The following is a 23,923-nucleotide window of genomic DNA, read 5'->3' on the forward strand; positions in this document are numbered from 1 at the left end:
CTTTTGGACTCCTCCAATCAGCTATGGACTTTCTGGAGTGTCGCTGACATACCCACTGAATCTCATGGCTGCACCTTAGCAAATGTATCAGCTCCGGGACACCCTAGTCCAGAGGCTCCGCGTCGGACTGGGACACAGCTGGCCCCGGAGATCCAGCAGACCTCCAACTGCTGTCTCCCCTGGATATTCCTGCCTCCACCTGGTGTGCAACAGCAACTCTGTGTTGCTGACCAGATGGAACTCCACAAGCCGGTCTGCTACTTTCGCCCACCGAGGTGTGTGTCTCTGTGCTAGAGGAGGGTGGGGATGACAGCTGTGATGCCTCGATAGTGGCATGCCCGAAGCTCTCCTCTGAGGTATTCTCTTGGAAGGCGGAAGTAGGGGGACCCCAGATGGGCTGACACCATCGGATGGAGATCCTGCGGGAGAATGGACACATGGTCAGTGAGAGGGAAGGATCTGGCATAAACCACACACGTGTGACGGGTCATCTGGGTGAGGGCTGGTGGATATTCACCTCTACGGTGCAGGCCAAGCTCGACCTCAGTGACTGCTCACGTACCTCATAGGGGTTGAGAACTCTGATGTCCAGCATCCCACTGCCCGTCTGGGCCCTTTCTCATCTGTTATGGGACAACTCCTCTTGCGGGATGAAGAGAGGGCATTGTGAGCCCCACGCTTCATGTATCGCGTGGGAAACTATGTGGGCATGGGCAACGCTACTGGGAATGGTGACAATCCCTACACTGACAGCTGCTACTACTGCCTCCCAGGTGGCACTGGTTGCCCTGTGGCTGACCCTCTGACCCCCTCAGGGGAACAGGGAATCCCGGGCGGGATTCTGTGATCCTGAGGCTAAGTGTTGATGCCATCGGAAACGCCGTCGAGAAACGCGACGGCGTCAACACGGCCTCAGGATCGGGGCCAGCATGGCACAGGAGCGGTTCACATCGCTCCAGTTGCTGATCCCAGCGTCAACTGGGTGCCGTGGGATCCGCGCATGCGCAGTGGCACCGGCGCCAATGCGCGCATGCGCAGTGGCTTCCTTTAACGCGCCGGCCCCGATGCAACATGGTGCAGGACTACAGGAGTCGGCGCGGAAGAAAGGCAGAGAGGCCAGCCCGCCGACCGGTGGGCCCCGATCGCGGGCCAGGCCACATCAGAGGCCCCCCCCAAGGGTCGGATCCCCCCCCTCCCCTCCCCACAGGCCACCCCAGGACCCTTCAACGCCGAGGTCCCGCTGGCTGAGAGCAGGTGTGGACGGCGCTGGCGGGACTCGGGTTTTTTACGACGGCCGCTCGGCCCATCCCGGGCCGACAATCGGCGGGCCAACCACGTAAAATGGCCCCCATCCGGCCCGGCCCCGGGCTGAGAGAATCCCGTTCCCCCCCCCCCCCCCCCCCCCCGGTCTGGACTCCACCGCATCCAACAGTCTGGCCAGGTCGACATCTTTGAATTTTGGAGCAGGTCCGCGCAGTGGCATTGCTGCGTGTTGTTTGGGGTTTGCTCTCCGGGATCGGTTTACGCGCTGCTCCCCATCGTTAGCAGGGAGCTGCCGGGTGCAGTCCAGGCGAATCAGCTGTCGGGCAGCCATTTCTGATGTGAAGCCCATGGGGCATCATTACTGGCCTAATTGGCATTCGATACCAGTGGTGGTGCCACCGGGTAAGCCATCGGGATGCACCTCCCTCCCTAACTTGGACACTTTTCCAATAGATCGGCCCTTTGAATATTTTTAAGGCAGAGCTGGATAGATTCTTGATAATCAAAGGGGGGGGGGGGTGAAAGGTTATCGGGGATAGGCAGGAATGTGGAGTAGAGGTTACAATCAGATCAGTCATGTTTATTAAATGGCGGAGCAGGCCCGAGGAGCAAAGTGACCTACTCCTGTTCCTATATTCAGATATTTGTAATTCATAGCATAGTGTAGGATTCCTTTAAATATTGCTGGTGTGAGCTCTTTCCTGCTCTTTGGTGCCACACTCTTAGAGCAAGCCAGTATCAAAAACAGGTGCTGCACTTGCTGATCAATTTAAATATGAGGTTCTGCTGTTAGCATAATCTGGACCCCTTACAAAACAAATTGCAGCAACCTCTTCAACATTGTAAGTTCCAGGTTGAGGTCACGCACTGTGCCACATATTCTTTTATTAAAGTCTGGCTACCGCAGGCATTAATATTTCCATTCTATTCATTAATTCTGATTCCAGGAACCAGAAACGTCTTTATCCACAGCACAATATTTCATGGCCAACTAAGACAAACTAATAAATTGCTGAATGTCTCTGAGCAGCATGCCTAATAAAGCCCCACAGAAATAGCATTAAATCCCAAGGGACAGAGTAAGATCCCCCCCCCCTCCCGTTTAAACCAGGTTTATTCCCTTATATTTCCCTTTCTTATATTTTTTGCTATTATAATTTTGATCCATGGATGATTATTGGGACTGTGACTTTAATGCAGCCTTTATCTTTAATTCAAAAAAATGAGATCAGTGATGACTCAGGTTGACTGACTTGGCTGACGGCCAATGAACTGGCTCGAAATGCTAGGCTTTGCTGGTAACCAGTGGTGATTGGTTCTGATTTCTCTGGAATGGTTCTCAGTGTCAAAAGGCCGGCGTATTTTTATTTCTCTGATTTTCTCTCTCTGATATGATGGAATCTCTAAAAATTCAGTGTAAGACCCCCTCTCTCTCCCCAGTAAGGCTGGGTGTCATTTTATTGAAATTGCAAAACATTTGAGGTCAAAACTAAAGCTGGAAGCTGGGTATGACGTGAGACAAGAGTCTGAAGAGAGAAGTAGACTCAAAGGTGGACACTAGTTTGGGGGCATTGGTAACGGCACCTCTGCCGTTCTCGCCAGCCTCCACAAGTCCAGTGATAGTGGCGGACATGAGAGTCTGGGGGCAGTGGAGGAAGCATATGAGAGAGGAGGGAGCATCGGTCTGGGCTCCAATCGGCAATAACCATCAGTTTGTACCGGGAAGGCTGGATGGGGGGGTTTCGGAGATGGCAGAGAGCAGGGATTGAAAGGATGGGGGATCTATTTATAGACAGAAGCTTCCCCTGTTTGAAGGATTTAGAGGAGAAATTTGAACTGCCAACAGGAAATGGATTCAGATATCTGCAGGCACGGAATTTTTTGCGAAGGCAGGTTTCGACCTTTCCGCTCCTACCACCACAGGGGGATACAGGATAGGGTAGTTTCCAGAACGGGGGTGGGAGAAGGGAAGGTTTTGGATATTTCTAAAGAACTCATGGAGTCGGAGGAAATGCAGACAGAGGAGCTAAAGCGCAAATGGGAAGATGAGCTAAGGGGGAGATAGAGGCAGGTCTCTGGGCGGATACGTTAAGCAGAGTCAATACGCCCTCATCATGTGCCTGGCTCAGCCTGATTCAGTTTAAGGTCGTTCACCGGGCACACATGATGGTGGCCTGGATGAGCAGGTTTTTTGGGATAGAGGACAGGTGTGTGAGATGTGCGGGAGGGCCAGCAAACCACGTCCATATGTTTTGGGCATGTCCGAAGCTTAGGGGATTTTGGCAGGCTTTTACAGATGTCAAGTCCACGGTGTTAAAAACAAGGGTGGTGCCGAGTCCAGAGTTGGCGATTTTCGGAGTGTCGGAAGATCCGGGAGTCCAGGGCGTGAGAGAGGCTGACGCCTTGGCTTTCGCCTCCTTGGTATTCCAGAGACGGATATTGTTAGCGTGGAGGGACTTGAAGCCCCGAATTCAGAGTTCTGGCTTAGTGACATGGCTTGGTTTCTCAGACTTGAGAAAATAAAGTTCGCCCTAAAAGGGTCAATGCTTGGGTTTGTCCGGAGGTGGCAGCCATTTATCGACTTCTTTGGAGAAAACTAACTGTCAGCAGAGGTGGGGGAGGGGTTAGATTATTGTTTTGAGGAGGTGGGACTTGTGAGGGAGGGAGGCAGTCTTTGCACTATATATTTGTACTGTTATTATTATAAAATTATAAATGTCTTAATAAAATGTTTTTTAAATAAAGGGGGTAGCACGTTAGCTTGCTTGTTATCTAGCTGTAATAACTACATATTTCATCTTTATTTCTGTTATAAATAAACAGTAATTGTGTTTTAACCTACAAACCTAGTAACTGTAATTATTGGGCAGCTGAGGGCGAAAGATTTCAGGAATGTATACACAAATTATTGGCCAATTGACTTGTGTTGGGACTCCGGAGCCTGTGGCGCTTGAATCGACCTCATACTAACCCAGGGTGTCTTAACAACAGGAAACAAACAGTGAGTTGTGACATTTAACAATTTGGCTTATTTAGCTTCGAAGTCTGTTAAAATTGGTTCTATGGGTGATTTTTACCAATGTGAAATGATTTCATTTTTAAGAATAACTCAGAATATTCGGATCGAATTATGGATTTCTTGGAAGTGAACATAAATACTTAAGCGTGTCAGATATATAACACCTGCACATCTGTGACCAGTGAGCATCTAATTCTGTATAAGGATTACCTGGGGATTTTCAAAGTTGGATTAACAAATGATTAAGTGTTACATGGGCACAAAGACAAAAATAGCAAATTAGTCAGGCTATTCCTTAATATTTAAGGCACCCGAGATTACAGACGAATTTAATAAACAGAAAGACACTGGGCTGATTCGAACACGACCAGGAATTCTGTCTTCAACAGGTAAACTGCCAGAGATTTTTAGAATGTCTTTGTGGAATAGCAAACTATTTTGCTAATACTATGTCTGCATGTAAAATACAGATCATTAAATACAGTGCCTGTTTCAGTAGGTACGAGTGAAAATTAAATATTTTGTGTAGGTTTTTTTTTAGTATTGTCAATTTATTTTAGTGCTAGAAGTCCAGATTTAGGTACACAATGTAGCAATCTACTCCAGTAGCCACTGTGGGTTCTTAAAACCAAATCCAAAATGAGCTGGAAACATGTTTCAACATGGAATCAATTTGTTTTATTTTCCCAGTGCGTTGAGACCATTGTAGGTCACAAAGGGAAGTAAGTTTTCATATTGATCTGATTGATCCATAATTTGCAACTGCAGAGTGAACAGAACACATAGCAAACTCAGAATACGGTGGAATGAATAACTCATTTCTCCAATAACTTCCTTTTATCAGGATGGAGCTCCCCGTTTACCCTTTGCCCCTCCATGATCATGTATCATGCATTTGCTTAATATAGAGTTAATTTTATGGTGGTATTTATTATTAGCTATTACTGTATAAAATTTATTTTGCGATAATGCAGACATGTGTCACCTGTTTTTGTGCCGGGGGGGGGGGCGGGGGGGTGGAGGGTCCTTAGTTCCATCCATGTTGTGTGTGCACACTTTTAGTGAAAATCATGCTGGACGCCTTATTGGTGAGTGTGTTAGGGCCCACACATGCTCGGTCAGGAGTGTGCACAGGCAGATCACGACATCCATCAGAATGTAGCACTGGTTTGATGCCAGCACTCAATGCTCCAGTTAACATTGGCCGCGATCTACGCGAATGGGAACAGAGTCCCATAATGAGCGCGTTTAGCTGGGTGTTTGCCAGCACTTGGAGCACCGAGAAACTTCACGCTATCGAACGGGTCTCTGTTTCCATTCATGTAGATTCGGAGCCTCAGCGGGGAACTCTCCAACGAGGCTGCACTTGGAGCTCCTCCCATTTTCTGCACTGAGGAGCTCCGCTTGCCGGACCTCCTGTGCAGAAGGAGATCAGGACGCCATTTTAAATAATTCCGCATTCCTATCTACCCCTGATAACCTTTGATTCCCTTGCCTAGCAAGAATCTAGCTACCTCTATTTAATCTAGCTTCCACAACCTTTTCAGGAAGAGAATTCTAAAGACTCACAACCCTCTGATTGAAAACATTTCGCCTCATATTTGTTTTCAATGAGCGAACCCATACTTATAATCAGTGACCACCTAGTTCTAGATACTCCCACAAGAGGAAATGTCCTCATCACATCCACCCTGACAAGACCGCTCAGGATCTTGTCTGTTTCAATCATGTCGCCTCTTACTCTTCTGAACTCCAAGCCTCATCTGTCCAACCTTTTCTCATAAGACAACCCATCCATTCCAGGTATTAGTCGGTAAACAAAACAACAAATACTGATGCGAAGTGATTATTTAACATGTCTATCATTTCCTTATTGGTGACGATATTGTTTTCAGTTTTATAGAAGCCTATATTACCCATTTGCGCTTTAGCTCCTCTATATATTTCAATTTGGTTTGCGCAGACAGGCCAAAGTCCTTCAGCACCTATTGCACTACATCTTGTAGACTGTAGCAATGCTAAACATATGATTGTAGCAATGGTAAAGAACCCTAGAAAGCACTTGTATAGTTGTTCTACTGCAATAAGCAGTAGAATTGAATCAGCAACTAACCTGAAAGTAGTTGATGATCACTTTAAATAGCACAGGCTGGACGGGGGAACCATGTGAGTCCTTCTGCTGCTGAACCTGTGTTCAATAGTGCGCAATTCAGAGATCTTGTTAGCTGGAACATTGAAACATTGAGCTCCAAAACAACAATGTTGACCTGAAATCACTGTTGCACATTGCTTGGCATCCTTATGCCGTACACTTTCTGCATGTGTAAACACCCTCAGAAATTTGGGGCCCAGTGCAACTTGCACCAGAAATATGCACACGTGCCTCAGCTGCTAGTTTTAATGTCCAAGCGCCACCATAGCTGCCATGAAACATGCTACATTTCCTAGTTTGGCAACCAAAGAGTTAAATATCTGTGTGTCTTCAAATTGTTTGTCACAATTTAAGCAGAACTACCAAGTAATCCCTGGAATACAACATTTATAACGTGCTTCCATGCATTCTGTGGCTTTGCTGATGACATCAACAACAGATAATTAGGAGAGTCAATGGAGATTCGAGAGAATAGGAAGTTGATAGGAACCGAGATTTTCCACTGGATAAATTGTAGGTGTTAGAGATTTGGATGAGTTGATATTTATCTAAAGTGGAAGTCTGATGTGCTGAAGTTCATTAGGGTGGAGTGTAGGATGCACTACAGTTCCGTAGAGTGAAGATTAGGATATGTCAGGGTTTACATAGGGTGGAGTTCTCGGTGAGTTAGGGTTTACGTTGGGTGGAGTTCACGGTGAGTTTGGATTTATGTTGGGTGGAGTTCTCGAGCGTTAGGGTTTACGTTGGATGGCGTTCTCGGTGAGTTAGGGTTTACATTGGGTGAAGTTCTCGGTGATTTAGGGTTTCTGTTGGGTGGAGTTATTGAGCGTTAGGGTTTATGTTGGGTGAGTTCTTGGTGCGTTAGACTTTATGTTGGATGGAGTTCTTGGTGAGTTAGGGGGTTTACGTTGTGTGGAGTTCTCAGTGAGTTACGGTTCACACTGGATGGAGTTCTCAGTTAGTTTGGGTTTATGTTGGATGGCGTTCTCAGTGATTTAGGGTTTCTGTTGGGTGGAGTTCTCGAGCGTTAGGGTTTATGCTAGGTAGAGTTCTCGATGTGTTAGGATTTACATTGGGTGGAGTTTTCGGTGAGTTACAGTTTACATTGGGTGGATATCTCGGTGAGTTAGGATTTACATTGGGTGGAGGTCTCGGTGAGTTAGGGTTTATGCTAGGTGGAGTTCTCGGTGAGTTAGAGCTTATGTTGGGTGGAGTTCTCGGTGAGTTAGGGTTTACATTGGGTGGATTTCTCGGTGAACTAGGGTTTACATTGGGTGGAGTTCTCGGTGAGCTAGGGCTTGCGTTGGGTGGAGTTCTCAGTGAGTTAGGGTTTATGTTGGAGTTCTCATTGAGTTAGGGTTTACGTTGAGAGGAGTTCTTGGAGAGTTAGGGTTTACATAGGGTGGAGTTCTTGGTGAGTTAGGGTTTACGTTGGGTGGAGTTCTCGGTGAGTTAGGGTTTACGTTGGGTGGAGTTCTCGAACGTTAGGGTTTATGCTAGGTGGAGTTCTCGATGTGTTAGGATTTACATTGGGTGGAGTTTTCGGTGAGTTACAGTTTACATTGGGTGGAGTTCTAGGTGAGTTAGTGTTTACTTTGGGTGGATATCTCGGTGAGTTAGGATTTACATTGGGTGGAGGTCTCGGTGAGTTAGGGTTTATGCTAGGTGGAGTTCTCGGTGAGTTAGAGCTTATGTTGGGTTTAGTTCTCGGTGAGTTAGGGTTTACATTGGGTGGATTTCTCGGCGAACTAGGGTTTACATTGGGTGGAGTTCTCGGTGAGCTAGGGCTTGCGTTAGGTGGAGTTCTCAGTGAGTTAGGGTTTATGTTGGAGTTCTCGTTGAGTTAGGGTTTACGTTGAGAGGAGTTCTTGGAGAGTTAGGGTTTACATAGGGTGGAGTTCTTGGTGAGTTAGGGTTTACATTGGGTGGAGTTCTCGGTGATTTAGGGTTTCTGTTGGGTGGAGTTATTGAGCGTTAGGGTTTATGTTGGGTGAGTTCTCGGTGCGTTAGACTTTATGTTGGATGGAGTTCTTGGTGAGTTAGGGGGTTTACGTCGTGTGGAGTTCTCAGTGAGTTACGGTTCACACTGGATGGAGTTCTCAGTGAGCTAGGGCTTACGTTGGGTGGAGTTCTCAGTGAGTTGGGATTTATGTTGGACGAAGTTCTCGGTAAATTAGGGTTTACATTGTGTGGCGTTCACGGTGCGTTTGGGTTTATGTTAGACGAAGTTCTCAGTGAGTTACGGTTTACATAGGGTGGAGTTCTCGGTGAGTTTGGGTTTACGTTGGGTGGAGTTCTTGGTCAGTTAGGGTTTACATTGGGTGGAGATCACGGTGAGTTTGGATGTATGTTGGGTGAAGTTCTCGGTGATCTAGGGTTTCTGTTGGGTGGAGTTCTCGGTGAGTTAGGGTTTACATTGTGTAGTGTTCTCGGTGATCTAGGGTTTCTGTTGGGTGGAGTTCTCAGTGAGTTAGGGTTTATGTTGAATGGAGTTCTCGGTGTTTTCAGGTTTATGCTGGGTGGAATATTTTGGTGAATTTGGATTTACGTTGGGTGTAGTTCCAGTGAGTTAGGGTTTATGCTGGCTGGAGTTCTCGGTGAGTTTGCATTTATATTGAGTGTTGTTCTCGGCACATTGTAGGGTGGAGCTCAGGCGATGACTAAGGTGGGCATGTTGGCTGGGATTCTCCGAATTCCTGGCCGTGTTGACCCCGATGTCAAAACCGACGTGAGCGACGCCGGCGTGAACGGGCCTTCAATTCGGGCCTTGGGTCACTGTCTGTGTCGTGTTTGCACTTTCTTCCCATATCTATGTGGATTTCCTCTGGGTGCTCCAGTTTCCTCCCACAGTCCAAAGATGTGCAGGTTAGGTGGATTGGCCATGACCAATTGCCCTTTAGTATCCAAAGATGTGCAGGTAAGGTGGATTGGCCATTATAAGTTGCCCCTTAGTGTGCAAAAAACATGTCTAGGTTAGGTCAAAGGGTTTTTGGGGTAGGGCGGGGGACTAAGCTTGGGTGGAGTACTCTTTCAGAGAGTCGGTGTAGACTCGATGGGCCGAATGGCCTCCTTTTGCACTGGAGGTAGTCTATGATTCTATGAATCAGAAGGATTCCAATATGTTTGTAGGAACAGCTAACAATACTTCAGTAATGAAGTTATGTCGGGATTTGAACCGAGTTATTTCCTTTGAGAAGGTATGTGCTGCCTTCTTGAACCGTTGCAGTGCATCTGATTTGACCTCTCTGGTTTACTAGGCCTTCTCAGAGGGCAGTTAATAGTCAGCAACATTACCGTGAGTCTAGAGTCACAGGTAGGCCAGACCAGGGAAGGATGGTAGGTTTCCTTCGTGAACCGGGTGATAGCTTCATGGTCAGCATTGCTGAGAATAGCTCTCAATTCAACGTGTTGTTCTTTTTGTTTTTCACAAGATGGATTACTTCAGATTTGTCCTCCTGACGGTTCTTGCCTCATTTATAGAGGATTCCCTCACTACCTTCTGTGCGGTGGATCAGTTCAGAGTGAAAAATGGATTTGACTACAAAAGGGTAATTTGTTCTGTTTAACCTTTTTTAAGTTTTGGTCACTGGTATTATCAGGTATTGCAGTACCCGAGAGGCTGTAGACCATTGGCTAAACCTAGGAGTTTACCATTGGCTGTTTGGTATGTAGCTCCGCCCTGACAGGCGGGGTATAAGAACCGGTGCTGTCCCAGCAGCCCTCATTGTGTACTGAAGCTGCTGGGGAACAGTTCTAGTCTATTAAAGCCTTCAGTTATGTTACTACTTCGTCTTTGATTGTAATCAATCGTGCATCAGTCACAAAAACCGTCATTTAAAAATTTTTGTTGCAAAGACGAGCAAGGTTTTACATTTTTATGGCATAGAAATTGGGTCATGTAAAGCCCAATTTCTATCAGAACATAAGAAATAGTAGCAGGAACAGACCACATGGCCCCTCGTACCTGCTGCCCCATTCAATACCATCATGATTGATTGGTCTCCTGCCTCAACTCCCCTTTCCCACCCACTCTACCCTTGATTCCCTGAGACCAAAATACCTAATGGTGCAGCATCCACAATCCTCTAGGGTTGAGATTTCTAACAATTCATAGTCCAATGGGTAAAGGAATATCTCCTCACCTGTCCTAAATAATCAATCTCTTATCCTGACACTGAGCTTCTGTCTTGCAGTTTCCTCATCCAGGGAAAACAACCTCTTAGTCAATATTCTGATGGTGTGACAGGGTAGACACTATGTCATCTCCAGAGAAAATAGGCCTGATTTATTCAGCTCTTCATCATAGGACAGCCCTCTCATCCTAGGGACCAATCCAATGAACCTTCCCTGTAAGTACATCCTTCCTCCTATCCAATGCAAGTATATCCTTCCTTAGAAATGGGGACCAGAAATGCACACAGCACTCCAGCCCTAAGCATCACTGGCAAGACATCCTTATTCTTTTAGTCTCATCCACTTGGAAGAAAAGTTGACATGGCATTTGCCTTTTTAACTGCTTGCTGTACCACCAAGGTAAGTTCCTGTGTTCCTTCCTAAGTACACCCAAGTCATTCTGTACATCAACATTTAGAAATTACATGACTTTTAAAAACATGCTATTCTTAATTTCAAAGTGAATAAGCTCACACTTCCCCACATTATATCTGCCACCTTGTTGTCCACACGTGTAACTGTCTTTGCAGATCTGTCCTCCTCACAGCTTACCTTCCCACCTAACTTCGTATTGTCAACAAACTTAGGTACATTGCTCTCGGCCTCTTTGTCTAATTTATTAATATAGAAGCCCAAGACCTGTCCTTGCAACCCCTCACAAGCTAGCCTCCAAGTGTCTAAAAGTGCTGGAAGGAAGCGTAAGCCATATTTAAGACTGGAAGTCTCTGTTCATGAAGGAAAAAACAGTAAAATAGGGAAATAATAATATTGGTCTGAACTGGTCTTGTATACGTTAAAATATATTATGTAAAATATACTAATGATTTGAAAGAGGGAAACTAAATATACTATCTCCAAATTTGCAGATGATACAAAGTTGGGTGGGAGGGAGAGCTGTGAGGAGGTTGCGGAAATGCTTCAGCATGATTTGGTCAGGCTGACTAAGTGGGATAGGCATGGCAGATGCAGTATGTGGAGGTTATCCACTTTGGTAGCAAAAATAGAACAGCAGATTATTATTTGAATAGGTGTAAATTGAGAGAGGTGGATACTCAGCGAGATGTTGGTGTCCTCGTGCATCAGTTGCTGAAAGTAAGCGCGCAGGTACAGCAGGCAGTAAAGAAAGTAAATGGTATGTTGGCTTTCATGGGGTGAGGATTTGAGTATAGGAATAGGGATGTTTTACTGAAATTGTATAGGGCATTGGTGAGGCCACACCTGGGTTATTGTGTGCAGTTTGGTGTTCTTATCTGAGGACGATGTCCTTGCTATGGAGGGAGTGCAGCGAAGGTTTACCAGGCTGATTCCTGGGATGGCGGGACTGTCACATGAGGAGAGACTAAGTCGGTTAGAATTATATTCATTGGAGTTTAGAAGAGTGAGAGGTGACCTCATAGAAACATATAAATTCTAACAGGATTAGATAGGGTAATTCAGAAAGAATGTTCCTGACGGTGGGAGTATCCAGAAGTCATAGTTCGAGGATGTTTTGAGGACCTTTTAGGACTGAGATAAGGAGAAATTTCTTCACACAGAGAATGGTGAACCTGTGGAATTCACTACCAAAAAAAGCAGTTCAGGCCAAAACGTTGTGTAATTTCAAGAAGGAATTAGATATAGTTAGATATAGCTCTTGGGGCTAAAGGGATATGGGCGGGGAGGGGGGGGGGCTGGCTGGATCAGGGTATTGAAATTGACGATCAGCCTTGATCATAATGAATGGTGATGCATGTTTGAAGGGCTGAATGGCCTCCTCCTGCTTCTATTTTCTATGAATGTTTCTCTGTAATGGAACACCAGTAAAACAGGGAAATAAGAATACTGGTCCGAATCGTTTCTCCTTCTGGAAATTTGAGTTCAACAAGAGGCTTCCATTACCCACATCTGAAGCAAGCATCAATGCTTTTGTAAATGTAGTGTAGGGGCCTAATACCTGCTTCAGGTCACTGCTGCAAAACTGGTTTGATCTGAGACTGTCTACGACAAAACCAAAGATCTGCAAAAAGAAAAATAAGGTATATACTATCCCAATTTCTGTCACTCTCATCCATGGAACAGCCGACTGCCAAGTCCTGGAGTCAGCCTCCAATCTTTCTCCTCCCCTCCACCCACCATCCCATGCTCCGAAGCACTGCTGCGAGTCCAGATGCCTCAGGCACATGGTTGCCTGTGAGACGGCAACCCTGCCCTGGGCCTCGGACAGCATCTGCACATAATGCCCCTGGTCTTGGACATGCTGATCCATAGCCAAGACCATTGTCCCCAATGCCTCCACCATGGACCCCACCTGTTCTGTGTTGGCCTGGGTGGCACGCATGGTTGGCACCACCCTCTGCTACTGCATGCGGTTGGACTCCTCCAACTACTCCTGCAGGGACTGGATGCTCGCCGACACTTCCTCATGTAGTCCCTGGCTCTGCGACGGCATCTCCACAATAGATGGAACTGTGTGTTCCAGAAGCTTGAGACCCTTCTAGACAGCAGTTAGTCCCTGGGATCGGCCTGCCCTTCGACCGTCCGGACTCTCGGGCGTCCCTTCCTTCACCTGCTGTACCGGAGCAGCTGTGTGGTGTGCACCAGATAGTGTCCCAGGAGCCTTTTCACTAACGTGCCCAACCGGGGTGTGTGTATCTGGGATGGTGGAGGGCGTTGGAGACAGCTGTGATGGGAAATCACTGTCATCCTCCGACCCGAGTTCCGGGGTCCCCTGAGTCTCGGGCGGAGGGCTGGTGTCTGAGCTGCTCTCCCCGTCAGTGCTCAGCTGTGGCACTGACTGGGGGTGGAGGGGACACCAGATAGACCACCCCATGCCCAGAAGGTCCTACAAGACATAAGACAAGATGCATGATTAGATCGCGGGTCGGGGAGGAGCTGGGGTGGGGGTGGGGGTGGGGGGTGGTGGAGTGGGGGTAGAAGGGTGAGGGTGGTGTTGGAGGGGGTGGTTGACGCGTGTCATGGGAAGCTGCAACTAAGCAGGGTCTCACTTCCTCGCCCGCGGCCGAGCTCCGGGCGGAATGTCTCCCCCTGGAGAAGGTCAAATACACCATTTGAGGGTCGGATGAGGGCTTCCACAAAGTTCCAAGATCTGTTCAAAACAAACAGCGACTAGGAAGAGGTGGGGGGGGGGGGAAGAGAAATACAAGGGGGGGGTATGCACAAGAGACAGGGGCAGAGGGGGGGCGGGGGGAGGGGAGGGAAGGGATCCCAAAGAAGGCACAAATATGGAGGTGAGGAGAGGTGGGGAAGGGCCACGTAGGCCCCCCCCTCTCAACAACAAAGAACACCCCCAGCGGGAGGGGGGAATAAACGGAACATGCCTCCAACAGGGGAAGGGGAAGGAGGGGTGGGGGTGGGTTGGGGGGGAAGGCGGGGTTGGGGGGGGGGGGGGAAGGCGGGGGACCGCTTGTAAAGACTGGTGTACATAAGACACGGACTGGCTTGTAGATCTCAGACACACTTGAGCTGCTACTTTGTAAATACCATGTGCCTTACACGTTATACTGTTAAAGTTGAAAATGTCAATAAAAACATTTTTAAAAATACAAAATAAAAGCAAATTATTGCGGATGCTAGAATCTGAAACCAAAACCGAAAATACTGGACAATTTCAGCAGGTCTGACAGCATCTGTGGAGAGAGAAGGGAGCTAACGTTTCGGGTCTGGATGACACTTTGTCAAAGCTTTGATAGACTTGAAACATTGACACTGTTCTCACTCACACAGATGCTGGCAGACCTGCTGAGATGCGCAGCATTTTCTGTTTTTGTTGTATAAAATACAAAAACTGTTTTTAAAATACATTTGAAATTATGCTATTTGGATGCAGTTTTTTTCATAGTGGTGACCCACCCCCCGCAAAAAAAATCATCACCAGAATTCAGCACCAACCTCGAAGAAATGGTGTAAATGGCCATTACAGAGAGATTCTTTGAAAAGTTTTCTCTGTGGGTTCTACCAGTTTCTCACTGGCAAGTCCCCAACCGAATTTCAAGGATATGTTCATAAACTAAATTAAAGCCTGGTCGGATAGATTCAGGAGAGAGTAAATCTATAAAAATAATGGTGAACTTACTTTTAGTTACTTTTTGTAAGCACACAAGTCGATAGTTAACTACAAATTTTGCATTGTGTTTACTGCAGTACACCGGAAAGTGGTATGCTGTGGCAAAGAAAGACCCGGAAGGGCTGTTCCTTCAGGACAACATCTCGGCTGAATACTTTGTGGATGATGAAGGAACGATGACAGCTTTGTCAAAAGGAAGGGTGAAACTTTTTGGGTGAGTTCCAATGTAGTGCCATTGGGCACCAACTTCAGATAGATCCTGACCTCTTCCAAAATAGTTTTCTTTGTCTTCAACTTGCTTATTTTGAATAACTCTTTTTAAAAAAAATATATATTTATTAAAGTTTTTTAACACCATTTTTCTCCCTTACAAACAATAACCCCACCCCACTCGTAACAAAAGAAAAACGAGAAATCGCGCAGAGCAAGATATATACATGGCAAAATGATATATTTACACAGCTTTGTACACTGGCCCTCACCCGTACGTGCCAGTTTCCCCAACCCTTCATGTTATCTCTTGCTCATCCACCCTCCCAGGCAGTCCCCCCTTCTCCCCCGCCTTCTCCCCCCCCCTCCCAGGATGTGTCCCCCCCCCCCCCCCCCCCCCCCCAAGGCTGCTGCTGCTGACCGACCTTCCTCTAACTCTCCGCGGGATAGCCTAGGAACGGTTGCCACCGCCTGTAGAACCCCTGCGCAGACCCTCTCAAAGGCGAACTTAATCCTCTCCAACTTTATGAACCCAGCCATATCATTTATCCAGGCCTCCAGGCTGGGGGCTTCGCCTCCTTCCACATTAGCTAGATCCTTCGCCGAGCTACTAGGGACGCAAAGGCCAGAATGCCGGCCTATTTCGCCTCCTGCACTCCCGGTTCGTCCACTACTCCAAATATTGCTAGCCCCCAGCTTGGCTTGACCCGGACTTTCACCACTTGAAATATTGCTCCCGCCACTCCTCTCCAGAACCCCTCCAGTGCCGGGCATGACCAAAATATATGGACATGGTTCGCCGGGCTCCCTGAGCACCTTCCACATCTGTCCTCTACCCCAAAGAACCTACTCAACCTCGCCCCCATCAAGTGCGCTCTGTGGACCACCTTAAATTGTATCAGGCTGAGCCTGGCACACGAGGAGGAGGAATAAACCCTACCTAGGGCATCAGCCCACAGACCTTCCTCGATCTCCTCCCCCAGCTCCTCCTCCCATTTACCCTTCAACTCTTCTACCAGCGCTTCCCCCCTCTTCTTTCAACTCCTGGTGTATTTCCGACACCTTGCCCTCCCTGACCCATACACCCGAGATCACCCTATCTTAAACTTCTTGTGCCGGGAGCAACGGGAATTCCCTCACCTGTCGCCTCACAAAAGCCCTCCCTGCATATATCTAAAGGCATTTCCCGGGGGTAACTCAAACTTCTCCTCCAGTGCCCCTAGGCTCGCAAACGTCCGTCGATGAACAGGTCCCCCATTCTTCCAATCCCAGCCCGATGCCAGCTCTGGAACCCCCCGTCCATCTTCCCCGGGACAAACCGGTGGTTACCCCTGATCGGGGACCACACCGATGCTGCCATTGCACCCCGGTGCCGTCTCCACTGGCCCCAGATCCTTAGCGTTGCCGCCACCACCGGGCTTGTGGTATACTTTGTCGGCGAGAGCGGGAGCGGTGCCGTCACCAACGCCCCCAGGCTCGTTCCTTTACAGGACGCCATCTCTATCCTCTTCCATGCCGCCCCCTCTCCCTCCATAACCCACTTGCGGATCATCGCCACATTTGCTGCCCAGTAGTAGCTCCCCAGGTTTGGCAGCGCCAAACTGCCAAACTGCGTTCCAGGAACCCTCTCCTTACTCTCGGGGTCTTATTCGCCCACACAAACCCCATAATACTCCTGCCTACTCTCTTAAAAAAGGCCTTAGTGACCACGATGGGAAGGCACTGAAACACAAACAGAAACCTCGGAAGGACCACCATTTTGACCGACTGCACTCTACCCGCCAGCGAGAGCGGTAACATGTCCCATCTTTTGAAATCCTCCTCCATTTGCTCCACCAACCTCATCAGATTCAGTTTATGTAGGGTCCCCCAACTCCTGGCTATCTGGATCCCCAGATACCGAAAGCTCCCCTCCGCCCTCCTCAGCGGTAGGTCCCCTATCCCTCTTTCTTGGTCCCCCGCCTGTAATACAAAGAGCTCACTCTTCCCTACATTGAGCTTATAGCCCGAAAACTCCCCAAACTCCCTTAGAGTCTGCATGACCTCCACCATCCCCTCCATTGGATCCGCCACGTACAGCAACAGGTCATCCGCATATAATGACACCCGATGCTCTTCTCCCCCTCGGACCACCCCCTCCATTTATTAGACTCCCTCAATGACATGGCCAATGGTTCGATCGCCAATGCGAACAACAGGGGGGACAGGGGGCACCCCTGCCTCGTCCCTCGGTACAGTCGAAAGTACTCCGACCTCCGCCGGTTCGTCACTACACTCGCCATCGTGGCGCTGTAAAGGAGCTTAACCCAATTGATAAACCCTACCCCGAACCCAAACCTACGCAGCACCTCCCAGAGGTACTCCCACTCTACTCGGTCAAAGGCCTTCTCCGTGTCCGTAGCTGCCACTATCTCCGCCTCTCCCTCCTCCGATGGCATCATTATCACGTTTAAGAGCCGCCGCACATTGGTGTTTAGTTGCCTGCCCTTTACAAATCCCGTCTGGTCCTCGTGGATTACCCCCGGGACACAGTCCTCGATCCTCGTGGCCAGCACTTTTGCCAGCAACTTTGCATCCACATTGAGGAGCGAGATCGGCCTGTACGATCCACATTGCAGTGGGTCCTTGTCCCGCTTTAGGATCAAAGAAATTGTCACTTCCGACATTGTCGGGGGCAGGGTCCCTTCCTCCCTTGCCTCATTAAAGGTCCTCACTAGTAGCGGGGCCAACAGGTCTACGTACTTCCTGTAGAACTCCACCGGGAACCCGTCCGGTCCCGGGGCCTTCCCCGCCTGCATGCTCCCCAAACCCTTGCTCAGCTGTTCCAACCCAATTGGTGCCCCCAAACCAGCCACCTCTTGCTCCTCTACCTTCGGGAATCTCAGCTGATCTAGGAATCGTCTCATCCCCTCTTCCCCCGCTGGGGGCTGGGATCTGTACAGTTCTTCATAAAAGGCCTTGAATACCTCGTTTATTTTCATCGCACTCCGAACCGTGGCTCCCCTTCCATCTTTGACTCCCCCTATTTCCCTCGCTGCCATCCTCTTACGGAGCTGGTGTGCAGCATCCGACTAGCCTTTTCCCCATACTCGTAGGTCGCCCCCTGCGCTTTCCTCCACTGTGCCTCCGCCTTCCCTGTGGTCAACAGGTCAAACTCCGTCTGGAGCCGTCGTCTTTCCCCAAGTAATCTTTCCTCCGGGGTCTCTGCGTATCTCCTGTCCACTCTCAAAATCTCCCCCACTAACCTCTCCCTTTCCATTCCCTCTATCTTCTCCCTATGAGCCCTAATGGAAATGAGCTGTCCCCTGATCACCACCTTCAACGCCTCCCATACCACCCTCACCCGCACCTCCCCCTTGTCGTTGGCCTCCAAGTACCTTTCGATACACCCCCTCACCTTCCCACACACCACCTCGTCCGCCAGCAGTCCCACATCCAGCCGCCACAACGGGCGTTGGTCCCTTTCCTCTCCCAGCTCCAGTTCCACCCAGTGCGGGGCATGGTCCGAAACGGCTATAGCCGAATACTCCGTCTCCTCCACCCTCGGGATGAGCGCCCTACCCAGAACAAAGAAATCTATCCGGGAGTAGGTTTTTTGTACATGGGAGAAGAAAGAAAATTCCCCGGCCTGCGGCCTTGCAAACCGCCATGGGTCCACTCCCCCCCATCTGATCCATAAACCCCTTAAGCACCTTGGCCGCCGCCGGCCTCTTTCCAGTCCTTGATTTGGAGCGGTCCAGTGCTGGATCTAACACTGTATTGAAGTCCCCTCCCATTATCAGGCCTCCTATCTCCAGGTCCGGAATGCGACCCAACATGCGCTTCATGAATCCTGCATCATCCCAGTTCGGGGCGTATACGTTTACCAACACCACCCACGTACCTTGCAGCCTACCTCTCACCATTACATATCGCCCTCCATTGTCCACCTCAATAGTCTTGGCCTCAAATGACACCCGCTTTCCCACCAATATTGCCACCCCTCTATTCTTCGCGTCCAGTCCCGAGTGGAATACCTGTCCTACCCATCCCTTTCTTAGCCTGACCTGGTCCGCCTTCAGTCCCTTTAAGTGCGCGAACACGCGAGCCCTCTTCACCGGCCCATTCAGGCCCCTCACATTCCACGTTATCAGCCGGATTGGAGGGGCTCTCACACCCCCCCCCCCCCCCCCCACGCCCCGCCGACTAGCCATTTCCTTTTCTGGGCCAGTCCCGTGTCCACGCCTCCCTCACCCTCCAGTCCCCCAGAGGGGGACCCCCGTCCCGACCACCTCTTCTGTGTCCCATTCCCTTTCGGCCAGTGCAGCAGCAACCCTTCCCCCCCCCCCTCCCCCCCTCCCCTCCCCCCCCGCTAGACCCCTGTCTAGCTTTTTTGCTCCCCCCATGTCACTCCCGTAAGTTAGATGACGCCTGCTGACCCCGGCTTCCCCCGCCGTCCCATTGACCTCCCCGCGTGGGAGTCTCCCAATCCATATGCATTCCTTCGTTCCCCTTCCCGCCTTTCCAAAGCCCGCTCCGCCCCCTCTGGCGCAGCTCCTGTCGCGGCCTTGTCTCTCTCCCCCAGCCCATGTAACATTTCCTACGCATGATTGACCACCTATATACAACAACCATCACACATCAAACCCCAAAGCATCCCCCCCACCCTCACAAACCCTCAGTTGGAGTCCAACCTTTCGGCTTGTACAAAGGTCCACGCCTCTTCAGGCGTTTCGAAGTAATAGTGTTGGCCCTTGTATGTGACCCACAGCCGCGCTGGCTGCAGCATTCCGAATTTCACTTCTTTCCGGTACAACGCCGCTTTGGCCCGGTTGAAATCCGCTCTCCGCTTTGCAACCTCCGAGCTCCAGTCCGGGTATATTCGGATCTCTGCATTGACCCACTTACTGCTCCGCTCCTTCTTGGCCCATCTCAGGTCCCACTCTCTGTCCGTGAACCGGTGGAACCTCACCACCATCGCCCTTGGCGGCTCATTTGCCTGGGGCTTCTTCGCCAGCACCCGATGTGCCCCGTCCAACTCCAGCGGCCTCGAAGGGGCCTTCATGCCCATCATCGACTCGAGCATCGTGCTCGCGTATGCCCCGGCATCAGCCCCCTCCACTCCCTCAGGGAGACCCAGGATTCGCAGATTCTTTCTCCTCGACCTGTTCTCCAGGTCTTCGAGTCTTCCCGCCCACCTCTTGTGTAGTGCCTCGTTCTGCTCCACTCTCACCGCCAGGCCCACAAGCTCGTCCTCGTTCTGACTGACTCTTTTCTGTACCTCCTGGATCTTAGCTTCGTGGGCCTTCTGGGTGATCCCGAGTCCTCCAATTGCTGAAAGCATAGGCGCCAACATCTCCTTGCGCATCTCCTTGCGCTGCTCCTCGAAGCAGCGCTTGATGAACTCCTGCAGCTCCCCTTTGTCCCTGGCCGCCGCCATTTTGTTTTCTTCCCCTCGCTTCTCCCGTTGCTCCAGTGCCGCTCCTTTGGCCGTTACACTTCTGGTCCGTTTCATAGAAGTTGGAGGGGGACCTCTCTCTTCCCTTCCCCACGGGCTGCGTCAAAAAAAAAAAAAGTTCCGTTGGGGCTCCTCTAACGAGCCCGAAAGTCCGTGGTAGCGGGAGCTGCCGAATCGTGTGGCTTAGCTTCGCATAGCCGCAACCGGAAGTCGAGAGGGAATCCTTTTGGCAGTGTTCGCTTCACCAGTCTGCCCAAAAAAGTCTATGGAAACTCCTGAAAAAGGTCTGGGAGTCTGTTCCAGACGGGAGCTGCCGAATGCGCGACCTACTCCTCCATGGCCGCCACCGGAAGCCTCGTCCCTGCTTCTTCAATGGCCTTGGTAGATCTTTTCACAGTTGTTCCCTCTGCTGCTAGAATTCACCTTTGATAGAGTCAAGTCAGATTGCAGCTTTAAGCTTGCCCTTCCCCCACCTGCATGCTGGAAGAGGCCCTGTTTATCCTGTTGCAGCGAAATCTTTTACTGTTTCTGCCGGGTCTGGTAGCCAAAAGACATAACATTCCTGGGGGACACTGTCAGGGGAATGCTGCAGTCTTCTTCCCACACCGGGAAATGTCAAACAAATGCCATGGGGGCCCTGTAAAAGAGCCCAAAAGTCCCTTCCAAGCGGGAGCTACCGAATATGCGACCTAGCTCTGCATAGCCGCACCCAGAAGTCCTATTTTGAATAACTCTTTAAGGATCCTGTCGACTAACCATAACGTAGATTGGGTTGTAACCCGAACATAATTGTCAGAATAAACAACTTTTCATTTAAAAAATATTATAAGATCAAATTCACCTAATTACAATAAATCACATTCCCCATGTATACTTTTTAACTGTTTGTACATGGCTTTTGAATATTTATGATTTGACAGTTTGTACATACATTTAATTTGTATGGTTTGACACATGGAACAGCATTTTAAGTTGCTATTCTATAACTAAACCTAAATGTTATAATAATGATATTTAGCAAGTCATAAAGGGAGTATCTAAACTATACCCAGAGCTAGAATAAAAACAAAATACAACAGGTGCTGGAAATCTGAAATGTCAGCAGAAAAGGTCTGGCAGCATATGTGGAGAAAAAAATAGAGTTTAATGTCTCTGGTTAATGGCCTTTTGTAAGGTTTGAAGAAAGGACATTGACCTGGACCATAAGGTGGAATATTAATGAATTTGTTTTTCCAAGGCTGGCAGGGGCATTTTCTGGTGGGGAACCTGGATGTGTGTCTGCGGGGACTTCCGGTGCATTCTTCTGTCAGTCGCCCAATTAAGAGCCTGCCTCCAGGATTGCCGTCTAGTTAAGCATGATGGACAGGTGAAGAGCTAGGGGCGCAAATGATCGCAAAAGATTTAAATGTTTGCCAGCAGCCTTCCCGGAGGCTGCAGTAAGATTAATGCCGGGTAGACTGAGAGAATTGACTTCTGCCGGAAATGGAAGCGAGACAGGGAAGGGCTGCTCATGTTTCATCAACGCCTCCCTGGGGGTTATGCTGAAGGCAGAGGTGTCACTGGGGTGGGTACGTTTCCAGAGGAAGGGAGAGAATGGGGAAGCGATCTTAGTTACACACGGGAGGATTCATTTGGGTGTCTTCATTAGTGTCATAGTGAGTAACTTTATTGCAAGGAAGCCATTTGTCTTGGCCACCTGTAAAGTGTCATGTAGTTCTTAGTGCCTCATTGATCATTGGTGGCTGCATGGATCTGAGATCAATGATGGGTCTAGTTGAATGAGAAGGCATTAACCTGAGGCAAGGGCAGCTGCATTTTGGGATGGAGATTTGTTTGAGGCCACACCTGCTGCCACAAGGGCTTGCCTGAGTGTTGCACGCCCTGCATGCCAGTGAAACTTGCCTGGATGAAGGCTTGCAGGCTTTTCTGGCATGCAGATCAATAAGCACGGGCATTAGCTTGCTCCCTCGGCCAACCATTATCGTCGTCCTCCTCTGAGACAGTCATTACCCTCTTCCAGTGCCAGCTCCACTCCTTTCTGCAGGGTCATATTGTGCAGGGTGCAGCACACCATTGCTATCCATCAGACCTTGAGGGGCCATATTGGAGGGCAGCCCCTGGACCGGTCACGTCACTGAAGCCATATTTTCAGCAAACAAATGGTCTGCCTAATAATTGTCCTGGTACCAAACACAGGTTGAATGTTTTGTTTGCCTCCGTGGTGGGGTTTCACACTGGTGTCATCAGCTAATATTCCTTATCAACCAGAGTCAATCATGGAGGTTTTTCAGTGGCCTGAAGAGTGGATGCCTTAGCATGGAAATGTCAATTTAGCAGCTCAGAAATCTTGGGCATAATTTTAGGGTCATTTGTGATGATAGTATATCAGCTGCACATTGAATGAGTGGAATATCTTCCCATTCACAAATACACCTGCCTGGTCTGATGAAGCCTTGGTGGTCACATGGATGCAGTCCATCAAGCCTTGCACCTGAGAAAATGCTGCCATGGAGGTGAAACCCCTGTCCTCTGGGCCTGACAGCCTACCTCCATTTCAAACCAGATTCAGTCCGTGCTCTCACGTATAAGGTGAAGTAGAAGGACTTGTGGTGCAGCAGTAGCATCCCAACCGCTGTACCAGAAGCTCCGGGTTCGAGCCAACACTGGGACTTGTTGGCCATGCAAGGAATTTGCAATGCAGGTCAGATCAGGAATCCTTTCACCATTTCCCCTCATTATTCCCCAAAGGGTAAATAAACAGTCTGTCTGTGAAAATACGCTTTAAAAAAAATACAAAGCATTCTACACATGGGTGATGTGGTTATGGGTGGTTGAGTGTGAGATCCTGCGGATGACAGCATCTGACCCCTGGAACGATTTGGACAAAAAGATATTCAGTACAATAACCACCTTGACTGCAATGGGTGTCCATCCATTCTTCTTGCCTTGCTGGAGCTTCTTTTCCATTTTCTGGCACTTCCCCTCAGGTTGCTGAGTTAAGTCATGCTACAGCTCCTCCTCGATGTCCACCTGAAGTCAGAATGTATGAACCTCGTGTCCCTTTGCAGGCACAGAGACCAGTGTCTGCAGCCCCATTGAAGAGTCAAATAATGTGGCAGAAACCTTCAGCAAATTCTTTGTCCTGAACACCAGGCGTCCCAATCAGCTAATCCTTTAATGTGAGCCTCCTGCAGAGACTATCAGGCTTGTCATTTCCCCCTGTATTGAACAGTTTCAGGCTTCATTGATTGCTCACAGTTTACTTGCTTCCTATAACATGCCGAGTTTCAGCTGCTGCATGTTACCTGAATGCTGCTGGTGAAAAGCTATTGCCTTGAGAAAACTTCTCTTGATTAGCTCCCTAATTATTTCAATGCCTTCCCACCCTTGCAACGTGGGCTGCCATTGACACGAACAACCCGTCGCTGGGAAAAATGGAAGATGTGGGGCGATATTGGGATACCAGCCTGATGCCTTTCCCCCATTTTTCCAACAACACCACCCTCCCTCCCCACTTCCCAGTTGTCTCTAATGATGTAAGATCTGTTGAGCATTTGCAGCATTTTCTGTATTTATTTAATTTAATCAGGTAAATCCTCTGATGTG

At 49.1% G+C, this 23,923-nt stretch overlaps 1 protein-coding gene across 1 annotated transcript in view; it reads left to right on the plus strand.

Moving 5' to 3' along the window:
• Window positions 1-4,618: 4,618 nt before the first annotated feature.
• The window catches only part of LOC140408493 (purpurin-like), a 61,156-nt gene continuing 41,851 nt past the window's right edge, over window positions 4,619-23,923 (plus strand). Inside the window, exons 1-3 of the mRNA XM_072495753.1 lie at window positions 4,619-4,671; window positions 9,866-9,982; window positions 14,748-14,884. Of these exons, the coding sequence (XP_072351854.1) occupies window positions 9,866-9,982; window positions 14,748-14,884 (254 nt within the window). The 5' untranslated portion in view covers window positions 4,619-4,671. The remainder of the gene's footprint in view (window positions 4,672-9,865; window positions 9,983-14,747; window positions 14,885-23,923) is intronic.

Source organism: Scyliorhinus torazame, chromosome 3, assembly GCF_047496885.1.
Source record: "Scyliorhinus torazame isolate Kashiwa2021f chromosome 3, sScyTor2.1, whole genome shotgun sequence".
NCBI lineage: Eukaryota > Metazoa > Chordata > Chondrichthyes > Carcharhiniformes > Scyliorhinidae > Scyliorhinus > Scyliorhinus torazame.